General features: G+C 40.3%; 1 protein-coding gene across 1 annotated transcript in view; it reads right to left on the minus strand.

The window, feature by feature from the left end:
* The window catches only part of znf608 (zinc finger protein 608), a gene marked incomplete at both ends in the record, with an annotated part of 45562 nt that overhangs the window by 8128 nt on the left and 25328 nt on the right, over window positions 1–12106 (minus strand). Inside the window, 2 exons of the mRNA XM_079222242.1 lie at window positions 3730–3817; window positions 11455–11719. Coding sequence (XP_079078368.1) covers window positions 3730–3817; window positions 11455–11719 — 353 coding nt within the window. The remainder of the gene's footprint in view (window positions 1–3729; window positions 3818–11454; window positions 11720–12106) is intronic.

Genomic DNA, 12106 nt, shown 5'->3' on the forward strand with positions numbered 1-12106 from the left:
TTGGAGAGAATATAACATATTTGAACCACTCTATTCCCCTAACACTTTGAATTAGGTCTTGTTTTTGTGTTATTAGTACGAAGGAGACACGATGGGGAAGCTTTTGTTCCTGTAGCCGCAGTATACAGTGTCCTCATTAGTCCAGCAGATGGTGACAACGTAACAAAGAAGAAGGTGTGAAGGGCAGCGTATGGTATCGCACCATAATACAAACGCTGATCACATTGTATCGTTGCACATCAGCCATGTTTTCATCCATATGCGTCGCAAATTTCAACCGTATTTTGTAGAACAATTGCAAGTGAATGACACCAATAATCAGACGAGCAGCAGGAGGTTCCAATTCTACAGTCGGAAAACAGATCATGTGGAGCGATGAGGATTTTAAATTTTGTTTTGACATTTCCACGTTTTTTTATTTTTAAAATGTGCATGAAAAACTGGATGAAAACCTACTTGTTGTATCACATCACGAGATAATTGTTATCCTATTGAATTACATAACATCAAATGTTTTGTATTGTATCAAATGTTATTGTTTCAAATTGTATTGTATCATGGTATCATATCACGTCTTGTTGTATCATATTGTATCACTATGTATCATATCATATTGTATCACTATGTATTGTTTTGTATTTTATCACTATGTATCGTATCAGATTGTATCACTATGTATTGTTTTGCATTGTATCACTATGTTTCATATTGTATCACTATGTTTCATATTGTATCACTATGTATCATATTGTATCACTATGTTTCATATTGTATCACTATGTATCGTATCGCATCACTATGTATTGTATCATATTGTATGACTATGTATCATATCGTATCACTATGTATTGTATGATATTGTATCACTATGTATCATATTGTATCACTATATATTGTTTTGTATTGCATCATATCAAGTGCATGAAAGCTTTTCCAAACCTGATTGAAAACATGAGAAAAACACATGAAAACATGAGAAAAACACATGAAAACATCCAACTGGAAAATAAAGAAGCTGTTTTCTTGTTCTTGAGACTTCATCTCAAGACACACCTCATATCTTCATATCTTCACCCAAATTGATCTCTTGTTCCATCAGACAAAAAAAACGCAGAAGATAACCGATTATCATTCAAGGCTCATGTTTGACCACTCTATCCAGACGTCAAGGATATAGAAATTGATTTTATTCCCCTGCTCCTCCTTTGATAACGTGAAAAGAAAACCTGTACAATCCCCGATCATCTGCGCTTGATATTGAGGCATTTTGTATTCACATGACGTCCCTTCGTCTTTGAAGTCTTTTGATGCTGTTTACCAGAGCGCCTCACATCTTTACTCTGAAGACGCTTCTCTACTTTCACACGTTGTTAATCATATCAAAAAGCTGTCTGCTGAGATTGCTTTATGTTTATCTACAGAGTGATGCTTTACTTTCCAGGCTGGACCCTGAACCTTACATATGTGCTGGCCTAATAGTGCCTTCATTATGACACTGGATTCTGACCTTGGAAAGACTCTTTTGGGCGTTAATCATCTTCCATTAATGGAACAACCGCAAAGCCCGTTGAGACTGGACTCGTCCCCCTCTGTGATTTTAAAGTGATGATATCTCACATTTCTTATGATGTTTGTAATTGCTTTTTTTACATCAGCGTGTCCCTGATGGTCACCGAAGCTGTTGGAAACGTTCCACGGAATTCTTTACGGATTTGTTTTGGGCTTTTTCAAGGTCATCTGTTGCTCTCATGCCTCGGCTTGAATGTATATCACCCGAGTAATCTAGTCCAGAGGATTTGATACGATTTGAAGCTTCTGTGAGGAACCTTTGGTCTTGAACGAGTCTTAGTTTAGTCCTGGTCCTCTATAGTCTCAGTCTAGTCCTGGTCCTCTATAGACCTCAGTCTAGTCCTGGTCCTCTATAGTCTCAGTCTAGTCCTGGTCCTCTATACACCTCAGTCTAGTACTGGTCCTCTATAGACCTGTAGTCCCGGTCCTCTATAGAGTTCTCCTCATCGGAGCCACCGGGTCGGACTCTGGTGAACCAGAACCTCCTTCAGCTCAGACTCCAGCAGAGACCAGTCCACAGTGGGCTAGACCCACATCCAGCAGAGACCAGTCCACATGGACAGACCCACATCCAGCAGAGACCAGTCCACAGTGGGCTAGACCCACATCCAGCAGAGACCAGTCCACATGGACAGACCCACATCCAGCAGAGACCAGTCCACATGGACAGACCCACATCCAGCAGAGACCAGTCCACACCGACAGACTTCACCTGCAGCTCCGGAAGGAGACGAGCTCAGCGTCTCCTCTACACTACCCCTTCCGTCCACAGGGGGCGCCAGAAACAACACTAAATAAGCTTGTCTACGAAAGCTGAAAAACTGAAACTTGCTTTTTTTTTATAACATCAAACTTATTCTCTTTCTGTGTTTAGTTATATTTTGTGCTTTAATTGAATCATTGTGTCATTTTATCTTTCGGTTACAGTTTCATTCATGGACTGATAATGAATCACTGAATGATTTCATAAAAACGGCGCGCAGAGACAAAGAGAGAAAAGCTGTGGAGACCAAATGAAAAACAAACAAAAGCAATTTAGTCCCTGGTTTCTGAGATTAAGCTGTAATTGCCATGACAACAATCATTTAGGTGCAGCAGCAACAACTGAGAGGATTCAGCGCCGTGAGGAGAGACGGTCACACCAAAACTGATAAAGCTCATCATTAAACCACAGCTGACAGCCCCACAGCCTTCTTTCATATTTATATATATATATAATGTAAGCAACATGACAACACTTAAAAAGTTCTCTTTTCAGTTCATCTAATAAACAATCAACAGCAAATGAAACTATGAAAAAATATGTAACAGGAAATAATCTGAATAATTGTATGACAATTAGAATAAAAACAATAACAGATGTATTTTAACACAATCTGAAGCTTCGTTGTTGTCCTAACTGTTCTTCTGTGTGAACAGGAAACCAAACAGGAAGCAGCTCTGTCTCCATGGTTTACCCTCATAAAACTCAAATAAAATAAATAAAAACTCTTGCTTCGGTTTAAAGAACTAAACCAAATGACCAACGGGGCGTTTCACTGCTCATGAATTCAACTTTTCATCATTCAAACATCTTTAAAAGTGTACACTTCAAAATAACTTATCAAACAATAACGCAACTGAGACGGAGTTTTGGAAATATAACTTCAACAGCACCTTTCATTCAAACATTCAGCCCACAAGTGCTTCACAAAACAGAAATACACAATGAATGCAATTTTGAAAGATTAAAAATTATGCAATTAAGTGTTAAGGATATCGGTAATTTAACACCAAATTAAATACAGAGATAGATATTTAATCTCTTGCATTCTAATATCCAGACTTTCATTAGACACGTGGGACCGGAGTGAAGGGAAGAAGATCTGATGAAGTCATTTAAAGCTCCATGAAGAAGTAAAATAGTCTTAAAGATAAAGTTTTAGTGAAGACTCTTTCTGGGGAATCCAGTAAAAAAATGAATTACAATCGATAAACCACTGCTAATAAAGTCCTTAAAAGCTCTTGAAAAGCTCTGACTTTGAAGATATTCCTAAAATGAAATAAAAAGTTGTGTTTTGATAATATTGTTAGAATTAGAATGACTCCCACAGTGAAGTGGTTTCCCCTTGACCCCCATTGAAGGGACCCGAGCATCCATGTGGTCTCTGCAGGTCTCACCTCGGAGGAGCCCAGTCGTGTTTGGTGCAGTCCAGCAGAGTCCCCACATAGGTCCTCTTCCTCCACGTCACGTTGACCACCAGCACACCTGTGGGAGACAGGAAGGGTTAGTACTGGTTCCACTGGGACCAGCTCACAACACAGGGTTCAGGACTTTAACCATAAGAGAACACAAACCTATGTTTAGGCCCTTTCCTCGTAAATGTCATCCCCAAACTAAAAAGGGTGTATCTCTGCAACCACTAGGGCTATGTGAATAATGTTGGTGTTGTAATAAAAGGTACACATGGGAGATTAAGTTCAGATGTGTAAATATCAGTCTATATGTTACTGGTTAAGAGTAAATGAAGATGACACACAGAAAAAAATTAAAAGATTTCAGGTCCGCCTATAAAGAAATCACTTTCAGGATGATTATTTCTTTGAAATGATGCAGCTGTAAGGTCCAACTCTAACCCAAATCATAGCTCAATATGTGAACATTCTCTAACCCAAATCATAACTCAATATGTGAACATTCACTAACCCAAATCATAGCTCAATATGTGAACATTCTCTAACCCAAATCATAGCTCAATATGTGAACATTCTCTAACCCAAATCATAGCTCAATATGTGAACATTCTCTAACCCAAATCATAGCTCAATATGTGAACATTCTCTAACCCAAATCATAGCACAATATGTGAACATTCTCTAACCCAAATCATAGCTCAATATGTGAACATTCTCTAACCCAAATCATAGCACAATATGTGAACATTCTCTAACCCAAATCATAGCTCAATATGTGAACATTCTCTAACCCAAATCATAACTCAATATGTGAACATTCTCTAACCCAAATCATAGCTCAATATGTGAACATTCTCTAACCCAAATCATAACTCAATATGTGAACATTCTCTAACCCAAATCATAGCTCAATATGTGAACATTCTCTAACCCAAATCATAGCTCAATATGTGAACATTCTATAACCCAAATCATAGCTCAATATGTGAACATTCTCTCTGCAAAGGTTGACTTTGATAAAGTGAAGCAGAACAAAGTTAGAGAGGGTTTAGAACAGAGAACATTCAGGTGAGGTCTCCAACATTTGCATTTGGGCACATCTGTGACATTTTAATTTCTTCATGTACCAAACCATATATTTCACTTGTATATTATTTATGGTGTTCAATACATCCAAATACAGCAGTTTTGGCCTTTTTTTCCGTAAAATAAGTTATGATTTACAGTTATATATAACAATCGCTCAGTATAATACGGCCAGTTTGTTTCGGGTCCTCAATTCTCTGTTGAATCGTCTTTTTCTTTTGTCAAAACAGCTTCAATGACAAGAATGAAACGTCTGATGCATACAATCTGAGCGATAAAATCTCTGCTTATTTCCTCTGATTTTATGTGTTTTTTATGTTCCATCTTTAATCCTTCATGCTTCTGTGTCATTCTATGAATTGTGGGTAATTCCCTCGGGGCAGAGTGTGCAGAAAGTGTTCATCTGGGGCTCAAACAGCCTCGGGTTCGGGCCTCGGATTACAGCAGCCACTCTTGACATTTAAAGTGTGACCCAACGCGTCGGCCCTTCGCTCTGAATAAACAAACCAAAAGACGTCAATGAGCGCTGCGGGAAAACGTTAAAATATATGAGACTATATATATCATATCATATCATATATCAGACTCAGGCGTGTTCAGAGGTTTGCAGGAACAAGACCTTTGCTGTATGCATCACCTCCTTCCTTCCTTCTCTCTTCTATCGAATGAACAAAAGACCAATGTGCAGAGAGAAAAGACGAGCAGCTGTTTGGGAATGAAGCCGCTGAGGGAACGAGCAGCAGGAGTCCAAGCAATGACTTCCACCCGTCAACCTGAAGAGCATTTATACTTCCTGCAGTTATACGTTCTGCATTTATACTTTCTGCATTTATACTTCCTGCAGTTATACTTTCTGCATTTATACTTTCTGCATTTATACTTTCTGCATTTATACTTTCTGCATTTATACTTCCTGCAGTTATACTTCCTGCAGTTATACTTTCTGCATTTATACTTTCTGCATTTATACTTTCTGCATTTATACTTCCTGCATTTATACGTTCTGCATTTATACCTTCTGCATTTATACCTTCTGCATTTATATGTTCTGCATTTATACTTCCTGCAGTTATACGTTCTGCATTTATACTTCCTGCAGTTATACGTTCTGTATTTATACTTCCTGCATTTATACTTCCTGCATTTATACTTCCTGCATTTATACTTCCTGCAGTTATACGTTCTGCATTTATACTTTCTGCATTTATACTTCCTGCAGTTATACTTTCTGCATTTATACTTTCTGCATTTATACTTTCTGCATTTATACTTTCTGCATTTATACTTCCTGCAGTTATACTTTCTGCATTTATACTTTCTGCATTTATACTTTCTGCATTTATACTTCCTGCATTTATACGTTCTGCATTTATACCTTCTGCATTTATACCTTCTGCATTTATATGTTCTGCATTTATACTTCCTGCAGTCATACGTTCTGTATTTATACTTCCTGCATTTATACTTCCTGCATTTATACTTCCTGCATTTATACTTCCTGCAGTTATACGTTCTGTATTTATACTTCCTGCATTTATACTTCCTGCAGTTATACGTTCTGTATTTATACTTCCTGCATTTATACTTCCTGCATTTATACTTCCTGCATTTATACTTCCTGCAGTTATACGTTCTGTATTTATACTTCCTGCATTTATACTTCCTGCATTTATACTTCCTGCATTTATACTTCCTGCAGTTATACGTTCTGTATTTATACTTCCTGCATTTATACTTCCTGCATTTATACTTCCTGCATTTATACTTCCTGCAGTTATACGTTCTGCATTTATACTTCTTGCATTTATACGTTCTGCATTCATACGTTCTGCATTTATACTTCCTGCATTTATACTTCCTGCATTTATACTTCCTGCAGTTATACGTTCTGCATTTATACTTCTTGCATTTATACGTTCTGCATTCATACGTTCTGCATTTATACTTCCTGCATTTATACTTCTTGCATTTATACGTTCTGCATTCATACGTTCTGCATTTATACTTCCTGCATTTATACTTCTTGCATTTATACCTTCTGCATTTATACTTTCTGCATTTATATGTTCTGCATTTATACGTTCTGCAGCTATACGTTCCTACATGGACAGTCTGAAGAGATATGACAGTAATAATGATGTCCGTACATGAAGTTGGACGTTAGTGGGCTTCAAGGACACCAGAAGACTTTTCCTTTGTTCGTAGCGTCTTTCACTTTAGTACAATGATATTCCACGTGCCGTGCGTGTTTTTATTTGTGCTAAGCTAACATGCTCTCTTTGTTTTCCTCAAAGACCCTTCCCCACGCAATGATGCGCTGTTCCTTTAAGGGCGAAGCCGGCTATTTGGCTATTGTGGTTATTTACCGCGTGTGTTTAGAAGACAGTCAGTATGTACAATCCTGTAATTGACTGTATCTCTGCACGTGGAGTCAGACGGACAGACGTTCAGTCAGCCTGTCGAGCCAATCAGCATCTGATTAGAGCTCATCAGACTCTGGTCTCCTGCAGGGAGGAGATAGAGGGGGGGTGGGGGGGGGGAGGGGGCTCGTCTTCGTCTCCTTTCTGTCGTTCCAATTAGTATTCTGCTTAATTAAGATGCAACCGGCATCCTCCTCCTCCTCATATCACTCCGCCGTCACGAGGAGGGGGCTCTTCGGTTATCCCTCCGCCGCCTGAACCGTGTATGTATATATATATATATATATATAGTCCCCCGAGCTGCAGGATAATAAAAATCAAAAAACAAAAAATCTCTTTGTCTCTCTTTGTCTTCGTCATCTTCCTCTTCCTCTCTGTGACATTGTGCGAGGAGGAGGATCCTCCGTCTCCGTCTTTACATTCCTCTCAGCTCTCCGTCCCCACGGTGCTTTCAAATACAGACAGAAACCTCGGCTGCCATTCTGTGCATCTCCTCTCTCTCTCTCTCTCTCTCTCTCTCTCTCTCTCTCTCTCTCTCAGACTAAATCCATTTTCTCCCTTCTTCATCCCTCTTCCGTCCTTCCATCTTTGTCCGGCCCACCGGACGACGTCTGCATTACATCGTGGATCTCTCTCCGCATAACGCCACATTATTCATAAACTCCCCGTTCCTCTGCTGGTTTGTTTACTCTCTCAAACCTGGAAAACACTTTGATGTTTTTTATTCCCTGTTTGCATTTTTACTTTCTCCTCCACCGAGGAGCAAGTGTTCCATCTGCTTGTCTGCTTGTTTCTGAAGCAGGAAATCTGAAGAAAAACAACAATATGTGAACAGATTTTGAGTGAAGGTTCAGGGATGAGTGATTCATCTTAGGTGTGAATCCAGGATTTATTGAAAGGAGTCGTTGAGGACGTTGTTGAACATTTCACTATGTCTTAAAGCACCACTGCTCTTAAAGGGGTAGTTTGGATCTGTGGGGTTTGGTGAGGAACTGATACATAATCAGTGTAGTACCTACAGTGACTGGTGGACTAACCCTTTAAAACTAGTCCCACGATAACGCACACTTACAGCTGCAGTGAACCAGCATCTGTTTGTCAAAGGAGTCTGGTGTCTTTGAGGAGAGCCTCAGAGGTTCAGTCTAACATCAAAGAGGTGAAGATATTATAAATACAGCGTTCACGTGAAGTGATTCAGATTCTTTCAGGAGTCTACAATACGTCCACAGCAGATCTTTGATTTGTTTCCTCAAACTTTTTTGTTATTGTCAATATGCTGATTGTATGCATTCTTATGTGTGTATACATCAAATGAAACGATGTAGTAGCTGGTGGGAACGTTTCCACAGCTCCACATGTCGTCTTGTGTCCAAAGATTCTCACTTTGAAATCAAACAGGGAAGCAGAACATTCTCGCATTGAATATTTGGCTTTTCTTTTCTTACGATGTGACTTGAAATTGATCCATTCTAAAGAATTGGAGTTGATCGAGGATAAAGAGTTTATCATATAAAGTCAGAGAAAGCCTTTGGAGGAAGTTTGAGCTCCGATTTCTCATTTTAAATGTCTTGCCTGAATACCTAAAAGCTTCATTTAATAAATGCATCATCTCCATTTTATTGTTAGTTTTTTCTCTTTCTTCCCGTCTGGAAGGAATGCGTTGCTGACTTTAGTTAGTCCTGTTTGTGCAGAAGGGTATATTTATGTTAGTTCTGTCTGCTTGTTCGTCTTCTTCTTGCCCGGGCGGAGCGATCGGCTTCGCTTAATTATCACCGGGCCTCTGCGCGGCTCCTCTGGTTGTATAGAAGTCTATGCTTCATGTGTTAAAGCTGCATTCTCTCTCCTGACCACCAGGGGATGGCTCCTCTGGTTGTATAGAAGTATATGCTTCATGTGTTAAAGCTGCATTCTCTCTCCTGACCACCAGGGGGCGACTCCTCTGGTTGTATAGAAGTATATGCTTCATGTTAAAGCTGCATTCTCTCTCCTGACCACCAGGGGGCGACTCCTCTGGTTGTATAGAAGTCTATGCTTCATGTGTTAAAGCTGCATTCTCTCTCCTGACCACCAGGGGATGGCTCCTCTGGTTGTATAGAAGTCTATGCTTCATGTGTTAAAGCTGCATTCTCTCTCCTGACCACCAGGGGGCGACTCCTCTGGTTGTATAGAAGTATATGCTTCATGTTAAAGCTGCATTCTCTCTCCTGACCACCAGGGGGCGACTCCTCTGGTTGTATAGAAGTCTATGCTTCATGTGTTAAAGCTGCATTCTCTCTCCTGACCACCAGGGGATGGCTCCTCTGGATGTATAGAAGTCTATGCTTCATGTGTTAAAGCTGCATTCTCTCTCCTGACCACCAGGGGGCGACTCCTCTGGTTGTATAGAAGTATATGCTTCATGTTAAAGCTGCATTCTCTCTCCTGACCACCAGGGGGCGACTCCTCTGGTTGTATAGAAGTCTATGCTTCATGTGTTAAAGCTGCATTCTCTCTCCTGACCACCAGGGGGGTTCTCCTCTGGTTGTATAGAAGTGTTAAACATGAGTTATGCATAATCATCATGTGTACGATTCCTTTACACCTGCATCACTTTGTCGCATCGCACTGACGAGAAGATTTAAGATCTAAGATCCCGAGATAAGATCTCTGGAGTTTTGCTGTCCAGTAAACCTGAAGCGTTTCTACGAGTCCAGACACATTTGGATGCCGTTCTTGGACAGATTCTACAAATGAACCGCCTCCCTTGTCGAATTCTTCCTGCGAACAACACGTCCGTTAGTTTTAATGAGGAGGAACAAGACAAACCGTTTGCTGGAAACTTGCACCTGAATATTTCACACCTCGCTTTCACACGAGTAAAAATAGTTTCGTGCTCGTCGGCCCCTCAGACTGTTTAGAGTCACAGATTTAACGACTCACCAGTAATCCTCAAATGTGAAAACAACAGAAGGAGTGCAATGAAAGGCGGGTCTTTTCCTCACGCCGAGGCAAGACAAAATAAAGTCTTTCATCAAAGTCAAGTCACGCTTTAGGATCAGAGAGGCTGCTGATGCGTTTCACTGAGGCGTGAGAAAAGTATTTCATTTACTTCTGTTTAAAAACAAAAGACTGACCACCAGGGAGCGGCTACTCTGGTTGTATAGAAGTATATGCTTCATGTTAAAGCTGCATTCTCTCTCCTGACCACCATGGGGTGACTCCTCTGGTTGTATAGAAGTATATGCTTCATGCGTTAAAGCTGCATTCTCTCTCCTGACCACCAGGGGGCGACTCCTCTGGTTGTATAGAAGTATATGCTTCATGCGTTAAAGCTGCATTCTCTCTCCTGACCACCAGGGGGCGACTCCATATTCCGATGAGTATGAAGTCATTTATATATAAAGTTCTAGCTGTGAACAGATTAACTAGCATGTGTACAGTTGCCTTGTCGTTGAATACATGCTACCACTCATATTCTATCTTAATGAAAACCTGCTGATTAAAGTGGGTTGAATGGCCCAAGCTCACTTAAGGTGGACTGACCTTTAAGGCGGACCAGCTGTTGTCCTTTAATGACGAGCTGCTCCTCTGGGTTTTCCTCAGTTTTTTGTTAACATTTTTAACTTTAAACAATACTTGAAGGCTATCCCACTGGTCCTGTCCAGCTAAAAATCAAAAGGTATGCAGGACAGCAGAAAGTCTCTACATCTTCCGTCGCAAACTAAAAACACAACTTTTTTGACTACACCTTGAATAAGAAAGGTAGCGCCATAGTAGCACTTTAGTAGCACTTGAATGTCTCTTACTGACAGCACTTTGTAGTTTAACTTTATTGAAGAAATTGTACTTTCTTGGTTCTTATTGTTCTGAGTTTGTTCTCATGGTTGAATCACTTATTGTAAGTCTCTTTGGATGAAAGCGTCAGCTAAATGAAATGTAATATGCAAGTATGTATGACATATTTTTCTGCTGAACTGCAGTCGCATCCTGGTCAGTTCTGGTTTTATGTGGTGACGTTCTCAATTCTGCTGCCAACCCATTACGGTGGAGCAGAAGGAGGAAGAGGTGGTTATTATTGTGCGATCCAAAACTGAAAAACTCAACATGTCTTTTAAGAAACAACAAATGAACGTCCCCATGTAGCAGAGTATATCCCATTCAACTCCAAAGTGTCTCACAGTCCCTTGATTTTAGCAATTTGGGTGAACCATCCCTTTAACCTTACCCTCCTCGGTCTCGTGCCACACGATGCCCTCCAGGTTGACGCTGGTCCCGGGCTGGCAGGGCCCCAGACAGGCCGAGTCGCCCTCCAGAGCTCCGCCTCCTTCCTGGGTGTTGGTGCCCACGGACCTCGTCCTCACCAGCAGCTGCTTGCAGGTGGAGGTGGGCAGGGCTGGAGGGGAGAAGGAAGGGGCCGAGGGCAGAGAGGCCCCGGGGGCCCCGGGGTGGCCCGGATCAGGGGGAGCCGGCACCGTAAACATGGGGTCCACCTGGAGGGGACAGGAGGGCATTCTTTAAAAAAGCATCCAGAGAGACATGGTGAGGACGAGATGTGAATATTGTTTTGCTCGTTCTTATTGTGCTTGAAATGAAAATACAATATAAAAAATATAGTACAAAAGATACGATGAAAAAGACAAAGATAATAACAGCGAAAATAAGATAATAACGACGACTAAGATATGTTTATAACAATGAATAATAGTTAAAAACAAGCAAGATGAGATAATAACAACAATGATTGGATAATAACAACTAACACACGTTGATAGCAACTAAGAAACTTTAATAACAAATAAGATATGTTTATAACAATGAAGATAAACTAATAATAATAAAGATAAGATAATGAGAACCAATATAAGATAGTTACAATG

Source organism: Taurulus bubalis (genome assembly GCF_910589615.1).
Source record: "Taurulus bubalis genome assembly, chromosome: 8".
Classification (NCBI taxonomy): Eukaryota; Metazoa; Chordata; class Actinopteri; order Perciformes; family Cottidae; genus Taurulus; species Taurulus bubalis.